The following is a 23,934-nucleotide window of genomic DNA, read 5'->3' as shown; positions in this document are numbered from 1 at the left end:
GTTATAGACTATGATTGGGAATGTGTGATAAAGGAATTGACAGAGTACCTCATTTCATTTGTCAGGTTCGCGTCGGTTCAGTGAAGAGTTCAATCGGTGAGACGCTACATCATAACTGTCTTACGGTACTTTTATTGTTTTGTTTTTAAGAGGCTTTGGTTATTAAAATAAGTATTGAACTTTTATATTAATACGACTGGTAAAAGCTTTGCTATTTTGATTTTCGGAAACACATCGTTTGTTGTTTTTTTTTTAAGGTTAAAGATCTTTATTTTCTCATTTAAAACCATACAGTCATTTGCATGAGAAATAATATTATAGTACCTGGGTGACCGAGCTTAGCTCGGTATTTTTAGTAAATCGTGTTTTTTGGAATTCATATTTAAATTCGAATTACATATTTATAAAATGTGAATAATATATTTTTTTAAAATAACGAGTGCAATTAAAAAAAAGGAAAAAAACAATTGATCAAGGACAATAGGATTTCAACCATGATCTCCTCGGTTGATCCCGACCGGCCGATTTCCCACCGAGCTATTACAACTTTAATGACAATTGCGAAATTTACCTTCGTATTCTAACGATATTGTAGCTATTTTTTCACTCCCTAAAAACAGGGATAAAACGTCATTTTCTAAAAATGAATCCTAGTTAGATGGATTTATCTCCCCCGAAACCTCCTATATACTAAATTTTATGGAAATCGTTGGAGCCGTTTCCGAGATTCATATTATATATATATATACAAGAATTGCTCGTTTAATAGTATAAGATATGACAGATTTAGTTACAGTCCAGTATGTAGGTGGCAGACCTGGTCTGTGATTTTTTGAATCGTACAACCAACGCGTGTAAAAATTGTAAAAGGCGAAAAGAGAAAGAATTAATGATAAAATGATAATAAAAGAAATCCGTAGTCAAACCAACCTTGTCCTGTCAACACGAACAAAAAAAAGTAATTATCTGATATACATATACTTTATAATTATATTTTTGAGTATACGTACATTTCAACTATTCATTTTTATTTATCTAGATCGATTATACAGCTATTGATAAATTGTCAATTTCTTTAAATTCTGTTCTATAAGTATGAGGCAGAAAAAATTGCTACTTTCAACATATTAAAACGAAAAATTTTTAAACGAGGCTTAAAATGCAGTTATTACCTATTACAGTTGATACGTACATTACAAATGGTAGTTATTGAGACAATAGCATGATACACGGATGAATAGACAGACAGTCATTGTCTGAAAGTCATGAAAACGAAAGTTAAACCTTTCTTCATATACGAATTTAAATAAAAGGCTGGAGTTGACTCATGTTAGTATTTATGACGTCAACTGAATCATTATATAGTTTTAACTATAAAAGTTTTTTGTCATTACTTTGAAAAATGGAGAATTATACATAAAGTATATATGTGTGTATAGTTTTTTATATAGTTAATTTGTGTACGTGTATGTATATATATATGTATTTATGTACGTAATATTTAAAAGAGTTTTTTTAATATTCATATTTATCTAAGGTAACTCATATCAGGTTTATGTCATATCAGTTGGAAATTTCTATATCGTGTTATCTCCCCCATTCGCTTATACGAATGGAACCCTTTGAAAATAACTAAATAATGTTTGCAAATAGAAGACCGTTACACAGATATGGAGAATTGAGTTTAATATTACGTTACTATACAAAATTGGAAAACAGTATACAATATCATATATTTAACAAAAATAAAACGTTTAATTAATAACTTACTTGAATAATTTTAATTCCGTAGAGTATAGTGATGGAACGAATATTCGTAATCGCAGTTTCGCATTCGCGAATATTCGTGAATGTTTGCCTCCCTAAATATAAAGAAATATCGGCCATTCTACATCTCTTGGCTCGTTTATGTTTGTTTCAAAGTTGATAGACAAAATATTTCATACATTTTAATGTGATTAATACATACGTTACATAACTAGTAGAGTACTTAACAATCGCGCAATTGCTAAAAAAAAAATTGAATGAAATATTTCCTACTGTTAAAAAATTATATTACAATATTTTAAATAAATAAAGAATAATTATCTAGAGGCGTATAGTAAAATAACTATAATTAAAATTTAATCTCATCAAGTTTATTTCGATATCGTAAAACTTCTTAAGATTAAAATGTCAATTATATATAAAGTTACGTTATTTTAAAAAATTCACATGGCTCATGTATAATGGTCACAGTGACTGATAAAACTTATAGTTGTCACAAAATAAGAGGCCCGTTTCGACATTTGACAAGTGCCCTAGAACTTGGTACGAAACTGTAAGAAACAATAAAAGAATTATTAATAACATAGTGTTTTTAAAAAATACGTAAATTTTTTTAGCGCGTTAAATAATATGATAGAATATATTGGGAGTATTCTTTTCGCGCTTACTTTATAGTAAGCATGCAATTTCTAATTATTACGAAACGTCTCAAAAACAGTTACGTTTTTAGTCTTTTTTAAATACTAGTGCTGTAACTAATTAGTTACTGAAATTCACCAGCTTCATTTGATTTTAATCGTAATTAAATGTTGTGTAGTGATCCTTACTGCAAAAAGAGCTGGGCGCACAAAGTCATGAATAAAATTTTGATTTTACTTGTAAACCGCGATAAAATCTGAAAAAATTGTTTCATTATAATGATTCAAATTCGTGTAAACTATAGAAAGCAATATAAAAAAATAAAACAAAGTATAATCTTGATATCGTGATTATCGAATACCGAGTCGTTGGTTACTTCGGTACTTACGTCCCGATGACATATGTCCAAACGGGCCTCTTATTTTGTGACGACTATAATGTTATTTATTTAAATGTGGTATATGTTTATAATTAACCTTTCCACATTTTGTAAATTACTTTACTATTAAAAATAAATCGGACATTTTGATAAAAAGAGCAAGATAAATAAAATGAAAATGTTATTTTTTTACACTTTTAATAACGACTGACTGATTACGATATTGGTAAGGGGACTTATCTGTGATAGACATTACATCTGATGATTAACAAAATAGTTGCCAAGTGGACGGCTGTCGGAACGGTTCCACGTCGAATCCGGCACCTCAGCGGTGCGGGTCCACTCGGTTTAGTGACCTACATCCGCTTTGGCACCGTTCACAATCGCCGCTTCAACTTAATTGTCCCGACACTTCGAGCTCTCCTAACGACTGTGCCGCAATCGGCCGATTTAAGAGGAAGCTCTGACGCTATGACAGCCACCACTCTCAAGTATCTTTTAGCCAGATATTCGTACCGAACGGGTCAATCGTGCGCGGCAAAGAACTTAAATTTAAAAGTGAATTCGTTAAAAATTCTGAATTTCGTTTGATAAACGCTATTTAACAAAACGAGAAAAATAAAAATAAAAATAGACACATTGTCTGGGCACGGTGTTACGGACATGTATAATGAAAGAGGGGATTACAATTTGCCTTTGTGACGGCGTCGTCCAATTACATTAATCTGGCGTACTCGTACCGTGGCGCCGCCGCAAGCAACTTGATTAAAAATTCTATTAGTTGAAAGGCACAGACATCTTCTTAATAGATAAAGCTCGTGTCACTAAGTTGATACGGTTTACGTGGAATGAACAATCGTAATATTCGCAAAAGCTTTGTGAGATACCAGAGAGACCCATCGTTCCGTTACTGTTGAAACTAAAACTAGAATTAGAAGCAACGAAATAAGAAATTACTTTAAATTTTAGATAATTATATGTTACAAATTATATAACAACACATTGTATGTTTTTTATTAACTTCCTTTTAATAATATGTTGCTTTTTATTTACTTTTCAACATTTTTTTTATTAATTTAAATGACACTAATAACAATAACGAGACAAAATTCAATTTTTTGGACAATTAAGACGAAACGATCTTCATGTGTAAAATTCGTTACTTTTAAAAATAAACATAAATTCTGTAAAAAAACAAAACAAAAATAATCATTTTTTTAAAGTTTTAAAGTATTGTAGTATTTTATATTTTTGCAAAACGGAATGTAAACGTTATATATTGAAAACACTTATACCAAATTTAAAATAAAGATACGCGTACTGAGCGACTCATTAAAAAGACGCAAATGTCTGGTCGCAATAAATCAACGTGAGCGTTCTAAAAAGGAAAAAAAGGTACCACAGAACAATTCCGCTCGGCAGTCCGCAGTTTCTATCTATGGAGCAGCGGCCACTCGGTTAGATTTACGTGAAGACACTCTAGTATCTCCTGACCTATCTGCGGTTGCACGAAAACAAATAAAAGACCGCTGAAAATATATTTCCACTGTGAAAAGCCAGTGACGGTAATTTCCGGGTTATCCTTTATTCCATGTTTTGTTTGGAATTTTTTTCAAAAAAATATACCTCTATTAAAATAGTACAATGTTTAAAATCATCGAGAGGTTCTTTGCTATTGTTTATTTTTGACCAATTATTTTTTACTAATGATAAAAGCCCAGTTCGGCCCGGTTAGAGGTCGGATAAGTGCTTCCCGCTCATCCGTTATTCTACCGCTAACCAATAAAGCTTCGCATTATTTTGTGTACAAAATATTTTTAAAATATCATAACCTAAAATAAAACATACGTTTGTCAGTAAACGTGTATAAATATTTTGTCAATTCCACAAGTGACTAGTTTATCAAATATCTTAATGTTTTTATTGCGTTAATATATTATTCTTACTTTCCAAATTACGCATAATATAATCTTTGCTGACATATGTACTCGTATATCACATTTAAAATTAAACTATTAAAATATAGTATTGAATGAGAATAATCTTTAGCATAACGCCGCTGGTTAAACGTTTGGCAGACATTATTCTTTTAAGCACACAGACGATTCCCTCTGTAAGTTGCCGACGCTAAGACCTATGCAAATACGCCGCTTACTTTTACTCTCTTTTATAAAAGAGAATCTTTAAATCAATTTTATTTAAAGTTTAGATATGGTTCTTTTATGATAAAGAAATTGTGTTTGCAAATTGTTTGAACAATAATTGTTTTCTTATGAAATATACACGCTTATTCGTATACATGTATGTCTATCTGGTTCTTTTATGTAATTATGAATTTGATAGAACATTTTTTTGACCGAGTCATTAAAAATCCTAAAGTCATTATGACGTATTTTGTTTTTAAAAAAGCGCAATTGCAATGCACTGCTCATGGTCGCGTCAAACTTAATTTGACATAGTATAGGTAACAATGAATAAATAAATATAGGGTGCCTTCACGTATGTAAAGTAATTAGATAAATATATTAAGTAAATTAATAAAATTATCCATAGATTCGAACTTCGAATTGTGGCGAGGCAGTGCGACCGAACAAAATAAAACAAATAAGGTTTTAAAAACAGCTGCCGCATGTGCAGCAAGTATAACGTTGACTAACATTCACATTGTCGTTTTGGAATGTTCAGACATTCCAGTTGAACTGGAAAGCACTTGTCGCTATTGTTCACTGCTCCCATTCAAAAGCTTCAAGTATTATAAATAAATGCTATATACATTTATTTCATCGAATTGTTTAAATTCTTAAATCTTTTCGTTGGAAAATAGTTCCTGTTAAATTTTTTGTTTTATGTAATTAAAAAAAACATTGTTGTAAAAAGTATACTTTTATTAACAAACATTATTGAAGTGTATTCAGTTTCATATCTAGAATTGAAACATGTTACAACAATAACTTTTTTGCCAGATTAAGCATTTGGGGCTCGAGGCTTTTAACCTAAAAACACATATCAGTGGATTTTAGACCGGTATAAATTTTTTCTATTTTGGTGAAATCAAACTGTATAATTTATTATTACAAGATTTTCTATATAGATTACTTACGTATGTGCCTATAAATAGCGTTTACACTGTAAGTTGTCTTTCTTAATATGTAACACTTAAACTTTTTTCTTAACAAGCAAGATTCTAAATTTGATTTTTAACTAAAGATTTTTAAGTAACCAACCGTTCATTTCTTAAACTAATCTCTAACGATTAACCAAATAAATGTATTACTTGAAAAATAAAATGAAAATCTTTGTAAACCCTAGAAACATAAAAGCGTCGTAGTAAATATACGAAAATGATTTTAAAACGGCGCAGTTTCCACACAAACATTCAGCTTCGGCAGACTTGTTGCGGTATTTAATCGGCCGATGTTATCTGCATAATGCGGTCGTCAGCTAGCGTCGCGCGTACTTCACATCATTATTATGGATTTACATTTTCACCGACATCATATTGCTTGTTTGCTTAAAATAAATTTACATTGCGATTGTCTATCATTGGTTTCATGTAGATTAAGAAAAAATATGGATATCACTTTACTAATGATTAATATTACGGTTCAAAATACAGCAATAACTGTACACAAATATATAACAGTCGAAGCTAATTTTACCTATAGGTATGTGTAAATGCATGCATATATTTGCTAAATGAATAGATTGAAGGTCTGATATTATTAGTGTGACACTAATGACCACATACGCATTTGAATAGTTACAATAATACACATAATTATGTCCCAGTCCAAATAACCGAAACATCGCACAAACGTCAACCTTACCTGACATATTGGTAAGGACCTAAGGTTCACAGGGTTGGTGTTACAAGGTTTTATTAGAAGCGTTATGCATGACACGTGCCGATTTCTATTCAGATAAATCGTTGTATCCAGTTCGTTAGATATTTAAACAACGACTTCATTAGTCAAGTAATCGTTTAGTATTTAAGCTGGTAGAATAAGATAGAATATTATTATATCAAATATATCAATATATATCATATATTATTGTATCAAATATTTAGATTTATACTAATACAAGATACTATCACTTTTTTACCATAGTACCGTTATTAGTTAGTAAGTAGTAAGTGTTGCTAGTCCTTTTATGTACAATACCATTTGATTTATTGTATTTACACAAATACTAGACAATAATAACAAAAAAGTATCATAAGATAATGATGATTAGAAATACATTATTCCGTAAACTACCCGACCAAATTACTTTTTGATATAAACACTGATAATAAACGACGAAAGTTTTAAAAGGATACGGTATTAGTCAGTTTAATATATTTGAGTAGCGGTTTGTGTAAAACGAAACGAAGCCGCGCGGAGTCACGAGACGTTGCGTGTAGTCCTGCCAATAATCGGCTCCTATAGTAGCCAGCTTATAATTAGCAGTTGAAATTGCGACTACCCGGTATTTTAGTTGAGTTTCGTGCGAAATATTTATCGTATTATTATCATAAATGTATTGTATTATTGTAATACGTTTGTGGTTTTTATGTAAACGACTTATCTGATTTAAATTGATAGCTAGTTGCTTTTAAAGGTGTATGAACTCTGTAATCATTTAACACTTGGAATTGCTCTAGTTATTAACGTTAAAGTAATATTAACGGTAGTGTATTTAAATATGTTTTGGTTCATACCATCTCATTTTTAAATATAACATTATATCTCTACTTGAAGAGCTTTGTTACTTTTTTATGGAGTCAGCAAATCGATATAGTTGTAATGTTTTCTGATCATAATCGCCTCTAAAATATTAATCTTCACCAGAAAAACCAAATACGTAGTTGACCTAAGGAATAATACAACTTCATGCTATTACTATTTACTCTACTTGGTATACTTTAAGAGTTCATGTCGAATGCTCATACTAAATAATATTTTGTAATCTTAATGTAAATATTATCGCTCAACTCACTGTCGAACAGCATGGTTGATTAGGCTTCTAATCAATCAAATAGAAAGATATTTAGGAAGTCTTACAAACCACAAACAAATATTAAGATAGCGTAATGACTAAACGGTAAATGAGGTATGTATAGTATTTCAAAAGAAATAGTTGATTTACGCAGATTTTGTATAAAGTCATTTGTGTGTAACTAAATTTAGGGAATATTTATTGCAAGTGTGATTTTAAATAAAATAATAACTACACAACTGATGGTCGTATTGGTGTTTTAAGTTAGTTGTAATGTCATAATTTTTTTTTTTGTTTCAGATCACATACGAGAATTTTCCTGTGGCAACCTTTTTTATCGCACTCTATATTTAAATGAAGAAAGAAATACGCTTTACGTCGGTGCTATGTAAGTACATCAATTATAATAATATTAACATATTGAAGTAATAAAATATTGCTTTATATCTTTTAGCTTAGGCTATGCCTCTTTTGACTAATTGTTATTATTATTTAAGACGTCGAATTGTAGATTATAATATACAATGAGATGCTTTTTGATATAAACACAGATATATAATATACTAGCTGACCCCGCAAACGTTGTTTTGCCATAACACAATATTTCAAATATTTTTCTCAATTTTATCGCAGCACCAAACGGAACGGGGGTTTCGGGACAAACTGAAATTAAAATAGAATACTATTTAATATTTGATGCTGCGATGGTAGCGCAGTCTACCGGATCCAGTGTAAAACATTCCATAATTAACAACTACTTATAAATGAAAAATTAGTTAAATAAACATTTTCCATTGGACCAAATTGTGAATCTAAACCATCCTCGAATCCCCTTGAACTCACACAAAAAATTTCATCAAAATCCATCCAGCCCTCTAGGAGGAGTTCAGTGACATACACACGCACACAAGAAATATATATAAATACTAGCTGACCTGGCGAACTTCGTATCACCTTATTTTTTTCTGAAATATAATAATAACATAATATATCAAAATAAAATATAGCCTATCTTTTAAGTTGGATCGAACTGCACATGGTGTGCGAATTTTATTATAATCGGTTAAGTGGTTTAGGAGTCCATTGAGGACAAACATTGTGACACGAGATATATATATATATATATATATATTAAGATAGTTAATGTTAACAAAAGCTTCACATAGTTTTGTTGCTATAAATATCTATTATTAAACTATGAATAAAACATCCATCAAACTAAAAATAGATATTTCAAAGATAAGTTTTAATTAGTGATAGTGGATGAGATAGGCAATAAGCACGTATTCTATAATAATCTTTTTCAATTACATTTTTTTTGTTTATTATTACACAGGATCACTTTAGAAATCGGCTTTGTATTATACACACATGTGTAAATATACGTAAATGAATACTAAAAGAAATAATATATATTAATATAACAATAGTGTATACATATGTACATTCTAAATAGTTTTTCCGTACAACCAGAAAAACTTTAAAATTGAAAAAAACCAAGCGCTTACACATGCGCTTCTTTTTCTTTATCTACGTACTACTTTAACTAAACGAACTTATTTCCAAAAACAGAGTAATATTTTCCATTAAATGATAAATATATTCCGTACGTATCGAAAGATATTTTTCTGTAACAGTAATTAAATTAATTTGACTATCAGAATTTCGGAATAACGAAGGTAAGAACATATTTGCTATTGTACGTTTAACGGTTTGTCAACCGGTTATTTTATATAACAAAATACATTGTAAAAAACATTATTATTTTATTTATATAGCACGCGTCTCGCTGATAATATCGGTACAAATGTTTTACTAAGGGTTTTTCGTTTTATGTAACTCACCTATTTTATTTGATTATTTACAAGCCAGTTATTTTTATCGTTAGAAGTAACGCAAGGAGCTATGGGAATCAATTATACTCAATTTTGACATTATTAATTTCTTTCACTTCGTTTCCCACATACACGCATATGTAATTATTGTGTCAGTTGGATATAAATAACAATTGTATCGTGTTATAGATTATATTTAGAATCTTTTTTGTTCCAGGGATCGGATATTTAAATTAAATATGACTGATATTAGCCAGTCACATTGTGAGGTTAGTATTTATTTACATTGACTGTTAAATAAATATATATTTTTTAATATTAAGTTTTTGTGAATCTTAATTATTTGTTGGAGTTTACTCCTTAAGAATAGATTTTCATATAAAGCCCCCAGAATGAAAAAAATTGAGGGGTAAAATCTACTAAATAAATGACCTTGTAACGCCATCTATCGCATAAAGTCTACTGGCGTAACGTCGTAACCTATCATCGATAGATGGCGTTATTTGATTCTTTTATTTACCATTTGATTACCATTAAGCCTTTTTTGTGCCTATTTAGACAGTCGATCTGAAGGAGGAAACTCCAGTCTTGGGACGTTGGAGCTGACACCCACACTTTTTTTCTTATATAAATCTTCACTCTCTTTTTTACAGTACACATGAACGTCAGTCTAATTTCGTTATCATATAAAGTGCCTAATATATTGTAATTGATAACAACCGGGACCGACGGCTTAACGTGCTCTCCGAGGCACGGTGGGGAGACCCAAAAGGATTGCACAAACACCCAGACCACGGCAAACACCTGTATGGCCAATACAAATGTTTGTCCCGGTTGTTATCATGTACACCTAATAGCGATCGTTACTCATAGTAGGAAATATATCCGCCAACCCGTATTGGAGCTGCGTAGTCGATTAAGCTCTGATCCTTTTCCTACATGGGGGAAAGAGGCCTATGCCCAGTAATGGGATATTAAAGGCTGAAGCGAAAACGAATGTTGTAATTAAATTAATTCAACTTATAGTATAGCTTTTATTACCGTTTTACAGTCTAAAGTTTCGGAATGGAAACAATAGTCCAGGCTTATAGTAACTAGCTAGACACAGAGGCGGCTCGGGACATTTTTGATAGGGGTTCACAAAAAAAAAAGGAAAAACTACCATTACCAGCTTATCAATTATTTTATTTCTGAAGATCCATTCCTTCCATGCAGATTCACCAACAGAAAATAGAACAGATATCAAAATCTTTCTTCATATTCACACAACCTGTTTTAAAATGTTGTTCATATTTAAAAATATGTGTAAAAGATTTGGTTGTCATACTACATTATTGAGTAACTACTTGCTTTACTACTACTAGCTTTCAGTTTAAGGCGTATTTTGAGTCTTTTCACACTGTTTATTATAAGATACACTGTATTGTTCCATTTTGATCACAAAATGTCGCGAACAAACAATTTTTTTATATAACTGACGAAGCCGACACGTTTTTTTGTATAAATAAAAACGGCAACGGCGCATAGGCAGGTTATCCCGCGGCTTGTGACATGGCTAAACCCGCGGTTTGACAACGTCGCACGTGAGCGGCGCTATTGATTAGGCTAATTTCTCATTCGAAATCTTTTGTTTCATGTATTGGCCTGTATCGATGATTCACCTTCGCCCTTATTTAATGCAGTGATAGGAATCGTACTAAACTTCGTTTCATAGGAGCGCAACGCAGGCAGTTCAATCGTTACGACTTGACATCAAATGTACGCGTAGGTATAGGTAATAAATTAGATTATTGTATAGCCATAGCCGAATAGAAAAAATGTAATGTAAGGATAGTATATATTATAAAGAAATATAGAGTTTAGATTACCTACGTAATTTTCGTGAGAGTGCATTGCACCAGTGCTCTAGGATGAGCCGCCTCTGCTACCTACGTTTATTTAACTTAAAAAACACAACATTTATACGTTTCTTATGTATTAAAAATGTTAAAGCTATACTAATAATTTTTAAAATCTAAAATAAAATTTGCATATTCAGTATTAATAAGGTTAAATGAATTTATGTTCTAGAATATTCTTTAAACACGTCTTCTATATATAGTAAAGTGAACTGATTATATTGCAGAGAGACGCGTTGCTGTTAGAAGCTAGTAATGTAGCTCGATGTGTAAGCAAAGGCAAATCAGAGCCGTTTGAGTGCAGAAACCACATCCGAGTACTGCAGCCGCTCGGTGACGGCGAGCGTCTCTATGTGTGCGGCACGAACGCACACAGCCCTAAAGACTGGGTGGTCTACGTGAGTTAATCCCTAAAATCACCTCAACAAGTTTTATAGCGAACCCTCTTGCGTTCGGGATAATAGCTTATGTTCATTCTACTGCGTCGGCAGTGCTATTTTAAAACACCTGTTCTTCACATAAATTGTGTTATTATGCGGTTCGCCCTAAACTTCATCTAATAAAGTTATGAAAAATGCACGCAATACGTTTCGGTAAATTTTAAATATAATCTTTTTTTTTAGGATTCCTCATTGATTTACGTGATGTTTTTACCATGTTCAAATATAAAATGTATTAAATGAAAAGACTTGAGAAAATCAATAAGCAAACTTATAACATTCATTCATTCAATTCTTAATGCAAAAGAAAATTTTGGTTTAATTTATCACCTACTTAGGTACTTAGGCATACTCGTACTTTTATACTTTTTATACTTTTTTTTTATACTTTTCTTAAGTGAAATCTGAATACAAAGTAGGTTGTCTATATTTAGTTAACCTTAAGTTCATAACTCTTGTGTGCCAAATGTTTGAGTTCTATTGTTTTTTTTTCCAAGTATCTAAACATCCAACTTTGTTTAGTTAAACCTCACTCACCTCCCGCGGCACGAGTACGTGCCAGGCGTGGGGCTCGGTGTGGCCAAGTGTCCGTACGATCCGGCCGACAACAGCACGGCTGTATGGGTCACGCGGGGCAATCCCGGCGGCCTGCCAGCTCTCTACGCGGGCACCAATGCCGAGTTCACCAAAGCAGACCCGGTCATATTCCGAAACGACCTATTTGATTTTCGTACAGGTCAAAAGAGGTTCAACTTCAAACGGACGTTGAAGTACGACTCCAAATGGTTGGATAGTGAGTGCTACATCATTAAATTGATTTTGGGTCTAAAATTGTTAGCGAATATTTATTTGTATTCGTAAAGTATTCGTAAACAAAATAAGTGTATTTGAACGTATATTAATCATCAATTAAATATTTACGTTTGAATAATTCTTATTTCACATCCGTAATTTATGTATACGATTGTTACAGAAACAAATTTTGTGGGGTCTTTTGACGTTGGAGAATATGTCCTATTTTTTTTTCGTGAAACTGCCGTAGAGTTCATGAACTGTGGCAAAGCAGTATATTCTCGAGTCGCTAGAGTATGTAAACAAGATACTGGCGGCAAGCATATATTAAGCCAAAATTGGGCTACTTACTTGAAAGCCAGGCTTAACTGCAGCATACCAGGAGAATTCCCGTTCTATTTTGATGAAATACGTAAGTCGGTTGGATTTTATGAAATAATGATGGCATACTGTGACATGTTGCTTAAAATTCCTTAAAAAGTTGAAACACAGCTCCGTTGTTTAAATTAGATTTCTTAACATAGCTGTAAAAGGTTTCTTAAAAGTACTTTATACGGAGCCTTAAATTTACGACTTTTTCATTGCTTTAAGTAAGAAAATTCTTTTTTAAAAGCTTTTAGTTTAATATGAAAAATGGCTTTAATTAAAGAACCAAATTAAAGTTATTTTATTTCTGAAAATGGAGGCTATAAAGTGAATAAGATTTTTATGTTTTTTGTTACAAAATAGAGAGTGTATATCAGATGCCGGGCGACCCGACTCGGTTTTACGCTGCATTCACGACGGGCGCCAGTGACGGTTTAATCGGCTCTGCAATTTGTACCTACACTATGGACGACATTCAAGAAACTTTTGCTGGCCGGTTCAAAGAACAAGTTCGTATATTAACTTTTTTATTTTAGGATACGACCATTATTAAAATACAATCTTGTGCTGCCATATAAATTTATTTGTTGTTAAAACCTTTTTTATTTTTCTTTTCTATTTATACCACAATCTGTCTCCTCGGGTATACTGATTAATATATCGGACGTAGTTTTTAATTGTTATTTAAGAAATGTGACCGGTCAATGAACTTCTTTTATAAAACACTTTCTTTCTATATAGGCTACGTCGAGTTCAGCGTGGTTACCCGTGCTAAGAGCGCGAGTGCCTGAACCTAGACCAGGAACATGTGTCAATAGCACTGAAGCGCTTCCAGACAATGTCTTGAATTTTATTAGGTAAGTAGAAATATTAAACTGTTAAGGTGCACTATTGCCCATTCTATTACGGTTCAATGAACTTAAGAGTTAAGATAGGGAATTTATTTTAAAGTGAAACAAAAACAAACCAATTCACTATATTTTAAAAAAAATTTCGTACAATATAATAACACGTAGTAAACTGTTCTATCAAATTGGTACATTTTCCAGTGATTTTATAACACTCATTTTGGTGAGATAAGATTCTCTTATTTTTCCTTCTAAAAATAACTTGTTGAACTTGTTGTGAAAATAAAAGCACTCACAGTTTTTGTGGAAACATTTAAACCACTTTACAATTTTTCTATATCGAGTTACTTTGTAATTAGTTTGCGAATAATACTACAGTATCCTTTGTTCTAAGAGGTCGTTTAAAAGTAATTACGTCTGCTGTGGTCATGACAGAGTAATCAGTATCTTCTAATATAAAAGTGCTTACACTAACAACTGTAGCATTAATACGTGTTGTAAAATGTGATACTTTAAACTTATTATAATAATTTATTGATATTTAAAAGGCGCACGCTAAATTTAATATTATATGTCGCTTTTTCCAACCATTATTTGCTTTAATTACGTTTGAAGGACATATATCCTATTAATATTATACCGTTACAATCAAACAACGAAATAGTAGCGAAAGCTTCACACAACTTAATATAAAGGGAATAAGGTTAATGGAAAATCGGATCGTTTCGCCTTGTTCCCTTAAGACTAATCTACGCAAGGTTAGACCTGACATTAGTTTCGCGGCGCGTGTGTTCTCTTAATTGGGTCACACACCTCCTTACATCCTAATTGATCGTGAAGCGAAATTACGTCTGATTTATTATTGCTTTTGTGTTATAATATATCTACAGTCACTGAGCTTGTTAAGGGTTACTTCCAATGATTCAATGTAATCTGATTCAGTTGCTTAATTAAACAATCGGATCAGGTCTTAATTGATTTTTTAAAGATAGAACAGCTAATATATAATGGCTGATGATATTATTTATTTCATTTTAAACGATGTTCGTATTTTAAATTTTGGTATTAAATATATACCTATTTCTTTCTACTCTTCAAATACTTGTAAAATTAATAGAGCATTAAGCATCCCCGTGCGAATAATTCACACTAAATAAATAATTATTTATAAAATGATTTATAATTTATGTGGAACAATTGCGAGGCTTTTTTTTTTAAAAGAGAGGCAAACATCTTAACTTCAGCATATTAATATACCTACACTAGTGGTTGCTCGCTATGTAATTTTATTCATTTATTTATTAAAGAAAATTATGAACATTAAGGAAAGAATTACAAAATATTGTCATAAAGGGTTATTACTGAATTAAACATTGTATAAACGTTTAACATTTTCTTTTTGTTGACGACAAGTTGACGTAGTGGTTATAGCACTGACTGTAAGCTGGTTGTCGCCCATTTCCGCTTATGACAATAATTTATATGACCTGCTGTTAACTATATAAGTTTGTCTTTGTGTTGTGTCTGTTTTTGAACCCTCCGCGCAGGATTATCATCTTATTTGGGTCCATAAAATAAAACTAGCAAAAAGCATAGCTTTACAAGTTCACGCGAGATTATTTAAACTTAGTAATAATCATTTTGATTTTATTGAATAATTCTCGGACATGTTTTATTTTTAATAGTTAACAGTAGCAGTCTGATTGTATCTTTAAAGGAATACGTTTATATTGTGATAATATGTATATACTCCGAGCCACTAGTGTTTGTTTCATGTCAATCGGTTCATAAATAAAATAGTTATTCTAATTTAAAGAATCACGCTGAACCATGTAAAGTCACTATTCCGCGCGAACGAAGTGGCGAGCGCAGCTATTGTGGATATAAAGAAATACTTTTGGATACTTGATGAAAAAAAAATATTTCCCTCTAAAAGGAATGCAGTTCACGTCTATTTCAGTTTACGATACGGCAAATACTCTCATTTTGCAAAGCCATCGAATGTCTCGTACTATTAAATTATTTTATACATTAAATGCGAGCAATCGAAATCTATGATGCTTTGCAAATCTGCCATCTTCATAGACCACAAGGAATTTAAAATATTAGAAATTTTACAAGCTCGTTACTATGTTTTGGCTTACGACAGTTAAGAGTATAGCAACGCCCTCTCTTCCCGCGGGTGTCGTAAGAGACGACTAGGGGATAGCACAGTTCCACTACCACCTTTGAACTTAAAAAGCCGACCGATGGCGGGATAACCATCCAACTGCTGGTTTTTTCACTATTATTTCTTCTAACAAAGACATAGGTATTTATAGATAGTATTAATAGAATAACGTAAAGACGAAGTAATGTGATATTTTGATGAGAATTGACGACTTCACCACTACATCCAAATTGACCACCTGTAAGACGATACACAAATAATGTAAGACGTAAGACGATAATATAAGACGTCCGTAAGACAATAAAAATAATCTTTTACCTTTTGTAGGTCACATCCTCTAATGGATTCTGCTGTGAGGCACGAAGGAGACACTCCCGCATTTTACAAACGAGACCTAGTACTCACTACTCTTGTAGTAGACAGACAGTTCGTAGACATGCTGGGCGATGATATTACCTACACCGTCTTCTACGCCGGAACGAGTAAGTAGTCTCAAGAATAAATTATTAAACTTTTGATATCAGTGCTAAAATTCTAAATGAAATGATTTTTTTTAAGTATGTAGGTTGTTCAGTAATGTGTTCTTTGTTGATACAAAAACCATATTTGTTGTTCTGTAAAGACTTCTTATTTCATGAAATATATAATAAACTATTTTTGCTATTAGTGTTTCCAATTTAAAATTATTTACAAACCTGTAAAGAGAAACAATATTTAAAACTATTGCCCCAAACTATATTTTCGCAATGATAAATATTTAATTTTAAAACGCTGTTAAATACCGTAACGTTAATATTTAAAATCAGAGTGAATTTCCTGAGCATGGTACGATCATAGTCTATTAGTGGATAATTTATACGGCTATAGATAGAAGTCTACGCGCGGGAAGTTTAAATTAAATACAGAGCGGAAGAATTTTATTTACAAGCATTTCACGTTGTAATTACTTCATTATTAATATAACATTTATATACCTAAACTTCTCCAATCCTTACTCAAGATCTCCAATTTTTTTTTACTATACAATTTTATCAAAGACCATTTTTTAAATATTTTAAAAACCACTGTTTGTATAGGTCAAGGTGAAGTATACAAAATAGTGCAGTGGACTGGCGGTGGATCTCGCGTTGCTGATATCTGGCGAGCGGCGGGCGATGAGCCTGTTCGAGCGCTGGCTCTCTCGCGACAAATGCACGCACTTTACCTTGCGACCGACAACCGTTTGCGACAGTTACCCCTGCATGCCTGTACGCACCGGTTCGTATATATTATAATTATTGACCAATATTAGCTTTATAATAACTGAAGAAGTTTATTTATGTAAGGTGAACTGGTATTGATGGTATTTGTAACACTAAATACTATAAATATGACGCATCACCAGCATGCATTGACGTGCAGCCAGTATGTCATAATGAGTCTAATGGGCGCTTTTCAGGTCGAAAAATAGTGTAAATTTTATTTTTCATGACTTTAATATCTTGTACAGTAAGAAGTATTATATTATTGATTGTTAAATTGAGTAGACATGTTCGCTCATTTGAAGATATTCTTAAAATAAAACGACAGATATAACTGTATAAATACTGTTTATATTTGTTTATTACGAAATTTATTATTTAAAGAATAATCAAGAAAACGAATAATGCTTTTGCTTGTATTTGTGCGGTCGTTTTTCCTAAAGAATTACATATTCTCTAAAAATATTTGAAATCAGACTTTTAAACAAACGCTTGTTAAAACGACATAAAAAAGTTTGAAAAACGCCTTTTTTTAATAAAACTAGCTACGACAGCTGCGTGCGCTGTGTCCTCGACCCATATTGTGGGTGGGACAAAGAAGTGGGAGCGTGTCGTCCGTATACGCCTGGCCTCCTCCATGATGCCACTAATTCGACACCATCAATCTGCGAAGCCAGCGCTCCTCTCAAAACCGTCCGAGCGGGCTACGGACAAAGCGTACACCTGGCCGCCTTTGGAAAAACGCCAGAAGCGCTAAAAGATCAGAATGTCGCATGGTACCATCACTCAAGGGAACGAGGTCGTTACAAAATCAGTTATAAGTAAGTTAAATAACTTCACTTTATATAGACTTAACGAAATAACGTCTTAAATGTCGATCTTACTTGTTGGTTTCTATGTATTTATAGTTGGGAGCGTGTGCTACAGACGTCGGAGCGAGGGTTAGTGCTATTGTCAGTAACTGAGTCGGACCGGGGTCGATACGAGTGTTATTATGGACCAACTCTTATTGCATCTTATAATTTGGATATTGATATTCATAGGTAATTTTATATAATTTTACATTTGGGCTATTTTCCCATACTTTTTTCAACAAAAATTTAATTAAAAATATCTCAATTGCTGCAGGTAATAACTTTCACATGAGCCTTAACTATAGCGATTTTGTTTTCTTTTCATATGTACCTAAATATTAATGAAATTATCCATACGCAGTCGTTGACAGAAAATATTACTTTATTTTAATTATTGAGTTAACCGATGACTTTTTTGTCTCTATTTTGATATTCTGATATAAACTAATTAAAAATTTCCCTCATCATAGATGTACACAACCTAACAAGTCTCAAGAGTATAGGCAGGTATATTCAGATTGGTGCCACGAATTCGAAAAGTATAAGAGTGCTATGAAGGCCTGGGAATCACGACAAATGGTAAGGAATGACAAATTTTCAACTTTTATTGTAATTAATAACTCGTGTTGTGTAAAGATTTAATTAAAGTTTCCGATAAAAATTATAATGTACGATTTTCAGAGCCTATTAGGTCAATTTTGGACGACTTGCTGACCTCATTTTCTTGTTCGTTGATTTTCGTAATGATTGTCGATAATAACCCATAATCAATATCAGTATTAAGTCGATAGGCAGTTGGTTGTCTATATTTATTGACTTAAACATACCTTTTTGATTTTATGCTACGCAAAATAATTACAACACAGAGTTTAATCCAGTTTGCTATTTGTAGGACAAAACTTGTACTTTGTCACTACTTATAATTATAATATTAAATTAAATTAAAATTTTACCGAATATTATTTAACTGTGTGTAATTACAGCAATGCTCCAAAAACATGAATGCATCGAGCCAGCAAAACAGCATGAGCAACGAGATCGTGGCTTCGCTGCGGTGATAGGGCACAGTTCGCTAGATTAATGAGTGATTATACTGAGCCGCGCCAACATCAGCTATCCGATATTATGCCGATCCAACTCTCTTTATCACGTTTCGATTACAAACTCATTACCTTCAATCAATGAGTGCTTGTTAAAATTTTTACTCGACGTTTGTTGTTTCTGTTTATGCAATTGTCGGTATTTTGATACGTTGCCCTAATTATTTAATAATTGATGTCAATCTGTCACGAATTTTGACATGATTTTAAAAAATGTATAATATTTATTTTTGTAGACTTTTTTATCAAAACATAAAAAAAAAATAAAACAATTGTTGATTAGCGCTTTTAAATGAGAGCAATAGAAATCCAATCGTATTAAAAATAAAACCTCGAAAATGAAGTAGACATTATTTGTTATTTGTTGTAAATAAAAGGAGGTAAAGAAAAACGTTAGACGTAAAGTTCGATAAATGATTACTACAATACTGTTCGAGTAGTGATTGACAGGAGCATAAATGATGAAGCTAGCATGAGTTGTACGTCGGTAACCTTATAGTAACAGATAGGGGGGAAATATAATTTGGTAAAGGAATGATCTGCGAAAATAGATATGTCGATCGTTACGCGGACTGCGCTCCTTGATGGATGGCCGACATTTGTTTGACTCGGGTTGCTACTATGTATTTTTCTCTCCGAGATTAAGCAGCATCATAATATTGGATAGTTTGAGTTGCAAATAAGAGATGATAATAATCAAATAAACTATTATTGATTAAAGTGACTGAGTACTAAACATAGGGACATAAGCTTTCTTTATGTTATTCCTTCTTAAATAAGTATTACTAAAGTTCACCTTCATATTGAATTTTTTCTGTAAATAATATAAGTAACTTGAGGGTGGAAATTATCCATGAAATACAAATGCTGTGATATCAGTTTGCGTTTACGTCTCCGTAAATGAAATGTGTAAGGAGTAACTTGTAATGTAATTGGTGTTTTTATCTTGTTTCAATTTTATTCTTTGGTTAAAACATATAAATGTAATATATTATTATACTTATTTGTTAAAAATTGTTTATTTTGAACTTGGTATAGTTTTTTTTTAAGACCAATTATTTTTATATTTAAAATACGGTCAAGTAAATAAGTTCATACTATTCTCACGTCCATTCAGAGTTTTTCTGTAGCAAAAAGCAATACAAACGCCAATTTAGGTTAAAGAGTAAATATATTGATATTTATATTAAAAGCTTATTTATACAAGTCCGAGAACGCCTCGGATTGCGACAGCATTTACGTAGTTATAGTTATGTTAATTGAAGTTTACAGAGTTGCGTGTTAGATGTTGTTCTGGACTCGTAGTTACTTACATGTTTTTATTTACTTCCTTGTATTCTAAATCAAGTGTTGATTTATTGCCGTAAAATGTAATTTTAGGCCCATTTTCGGAGTTTGAAACCGAATTTAATAGAAATCGTTCAACTTGTTTCATTATTAATGGTAGTTAAGGTAATCTCGCTAGAATAGTGCCTTGTGGAAGCATGCTTATAGAATATTAAAAATTGAATACGATATTGAATAATATTTTTGTGCATCGTGTAATAAAATTTTGCTTAGTTGATAAGTATGTATGTATGTCACTTAGTATAATAAAAATAAAGCAATAATGTCCTCTAATAGAGAAAAAAAGCAGTCTTCAATAATTTTCAAAGAATGATTAAATTATTAACTAATTGTTGGACCTTTCTGGTTCCTTCATATTTTTCCTGATATTGTTGACAATGATTAGATATCGATCAAAATCAATGCAAATAAATATAAACGATTATGTAAAAAATATAAAATAATTGTTATATTTCCATTCCTTTAATGTAGTGTGAGCTTACACGCAAAGTTCAGATTTAGTTGTAACAATATTTACTGTTTTGTGTATATATAAAAATTATAATATATTTCGTTATTACCTATATAATTCATTATTGCTTTAACACAGACTGGTTAAGATTTTCAACGTTGGACACACACAGTACAGTCGGATACACTATTATACGTATAGTTTGTAAGATGTACCAACGCCTTCAAAATTTCAAACTTTTGTGGTCACTAATATTATGATTTGTATGTAAAAAGAGATATTTAACCAGTTCGTTCTTGGTATGATCCGTGACCATTGTGTTTATAATGTTGAAATTTCGCTAAATCAAAATGATCCACAAAACGTGGTAAATAACAAATTTTACACAAATAATAACAGCTTAAACGTTTTATATTTTATATTACATACTAAAACGTTAATTTACTTCTGTTTTTTGTATTACATATTAATCGTTTAAAATAAATCTTCGTATTCTATTAATCTTATTATTTTTCTATTATTATTATTTATTCTAGTAATCTTCGTATTATTATTCGTTCGTACATGATTTTTCCGACATAACGAAGCCCATTATGATACATTTTGTTAAAAATATATTTAACAATACATTTTATTATTTTGTATAAATATTAATTTTTAAAGTATGAAAAGCAAACAGCATACTACACAATATTTCAAATATGTACCATAAAGTTTTATTTTGTTTTACTTATATATCCATTCGAGAAATTTTGTTAATTGACATTAGTTTGTATTGTGTTAGGAGCATAATATTTTGACCTAGATATATAAATAGTAATTGAATGAGCTGGAATATTATTCTTAAAAATATTACAACTGCGATTTAATCATTGTTTGCAGTAAGTTGTACTTTTTAAAGTCACCAAGCTAACCTTAACTAGTGTGCAACACTTCAAGTTTTCATTACGTTTACTCCAGAATAATCCAGTCATATTAGACAATATCTACAAAAAAGTATAAAGCTGGATTTAAGCTTTTTTATTTTCAAATAAAACTATAAAAGTCCAAAACATTATTTTTGCCTCAGATACACAACTAGAACACAATTCAAATAGTACATATGTTAATTGAAAACAGTTTTCTACGAGTATCTCTTAAATATCTAATTGCTTACAAAAAGTTTTTTACTGATTTGATAGCGTAATAATATGTTATATGTTTATATCTAAGGATATCTAACCTTAGATATGTGTATTAGAAGAAAATTTGGTTTTTCTTTTATCTACTTATTTAATAGGTTTTTTTATTACGCAGTACGTACACTCAATAGTGACATATTTTTTTTCTTGTGAAAAGGCTTCCTGTTCATTGAAAATATGAATAGATTACTGAAAAGACCTCTATCTAAAGCACATACTTGTAACACAACGATTCTACTTTCATATGTAGCATGATCTTCCTGAACAAAATTCCAATAGATAAACCGCATCAAAGATGTCTTTAAGAGTATTTTATCGGGTACTTTGTTATATATTTAAAACACAAAAAGAAGATCCTATACCATAATTGTGTTTGCAGGCAAACGAAGAAAAACGTAGGGAGACGAAAAAATCGTCAAGTAAATACGCATTATCAAAGATTACTCCAAAAGCTGTAATCAGATCTCAATGAAATTTAAATGTGACCACATGATAAACATCGGCTTTCGATTAAATTAAAAATCATTAACATCGGTACACCCAGTAAAAAGTTATGCGGATTTTCGAGAGTTTCCCTCAATTTCTCTGGGATCCCATCATCAGATCCTGGTTTCCTTATCATGGTACCCAACTAGGGATATATCCTTTCCAACAAAAAAGAATTATCAAAATTGGTTCATAAACGACGGAGTTATCCCCGAACATACATAAAAAAAAACATATACAGTCGAATTGAGTAACCTCCTCCTTTTTTTGAAGTCGGTTAAAAATCCAGCTTTCTAGAGGTTTTTCTCGTATACTTGTACGTTTAATGTCTGCAATGACTGGACTAAATACATATGTAACAAAATTTATTTTATACCTATAAAATTATTAGGTACTGAAAAAATAATAAAAATGTAAATATTATATGTTTTGGTAGACAGATCCCGATTATATAGGTATGTTTATTGTAAAGTACATTATTAAGTTATATTATAAGCCATTGTTTTATAAAAAGAAACACGAAATAAATTATTTTAGATCTATATGATTTTTATTTGGCTATGTGCTCTGTTTCAAAAAAAAATTCTGTTGCTTAGTTGAATAATAAAATTTAATTCACTAAATTTATAAATTCATTACTCCGCATTTCTATAACTTTTTACGGGTAATGAAATCGTAATTCGAATATCGTAAATGGCGTCTGTCTTAGATTGGCGAACATCATAGGATTTAATTACCGAGGGGACTGAATAATTGGCGACTCGCCTCTAACGGCCACGCTTTACGGCCAAATTAATAGATTCCTACTGCAGTCCCCGCAGAACCTCATTTTGATATTAATTGCCTAACTAATATTAGAGCAGTGATTACAATTTACTTAATACATTTTAAATTTTTATTATTGTTTTACGTTTATCTGCCTACTTTTTAGGAATAAAATGTATTTATTGTCACAGTCTCTTCACACTTATAAATGGCCAAACCCTTTACGATTAAACATTTTGTGTACTTCGATTGAGATTTAACATACAATATAGATCTTGGCACAAGATTAAAGTTTTCTGCCGTTGCAATTTGAAATTCTGAAATTGTTCACGATAGATAATAAAGAGGGTAGAAAGAAAACAATTCTTGATGATAATAGCCAGTTTAAAGTAGTA

At 31.4% G+C, this 23,934-nt stretch overlaps 1 protein-coding gene and 1 long non-coding RNA gene across 2 annotated transcripts in view; one reads left to right on the top strand and one right to left on the bottom strand.

Annotated features, from left to right (window-relative positions):
- LOC123670176 (semaphorin-2A-like) overlaps positions 1-19,832 on the top strand; it is a 60,199-nt gene extending 40,367 nt beyond the window's left edge. Inside the window, exons 2-14 of the mRNA XM_045603685.1 lie at positions 8,066-8,153; positions 9,818-9,869; positions 11,726-11,896; positions 12,461-12,731; positions 12,912-13,142; positions 13,460-13,605; positions 13,838-13,953; positions 16,442-16,596; positions 17,191-17,371; positions 17,901-18,176; positions 18,264-18,398; positions 18,680-18,788; positions 19,193-19,832. Coding sequence (XP_045459641.1) covers positions 8,066-8,153; positions 9,818-9,869; positions 11,726-11,896; positions 12,461-12,731; positions 12,912-13,142; positions 13,460-13,605; positions 13,838-13,953; positions 16,442-16,596; positions 17,191-17,371; positions 17,901-18,176; positions 18,264-18,398; positions 18,680-18,788; positions 19,193-19,267 — 2,006 coding nt within the window. The 3' untranslated portion in view covers positions 19,268-19,832. The remainder of the gene's footprint in view (positions 1-8,065; positions 8,154-9,817; positions 9,870-11,725; positions 11,897-12,460; positions 12,732-12,911; positions 13,143-13,459; positions 13,606-13,837; positions 13,954-16,441; positions 16,597-17,190; positions 17,372-17,900; positions 18,177-18,263; positions 18,399-18,679; positions 18,789-19,192) is intronic.
- Positions 2,430-22,679, bottom strand: LOC123670177. Its single transcript, XR_006745878.1, has 3 exons — positions 22,651-22,679; positions 22,022-22,026; positions 2,430-2,593 (listed from the first exon to the last, which is right to left on the bottom strand). It is a non-coding gene; the product is annotated as an uncharacterized LOC123670177 (long non-coding RNA).
- Positions 22,680-23,934: the final 1,255 nt, after the last annotated feature.

The sequence above is a fragment of the Melitaea cinxia genome, chromosome 4, assembly GCF_905220565.1.
Source record: "Melitaea cinxia chromosome 4, ilMelCinx1.1, whole genome shotgun sequence".
NCBI classification, from domain to species: Eukaryota; Metazoa; Arthropoda; class Insecta; order Lepidoptera; family Nymphalidae; genus Melitaea; species Melitaea cinxia.
This window is presented reverse-complemented; position numbering and strand designations above follow the sequence as displayed.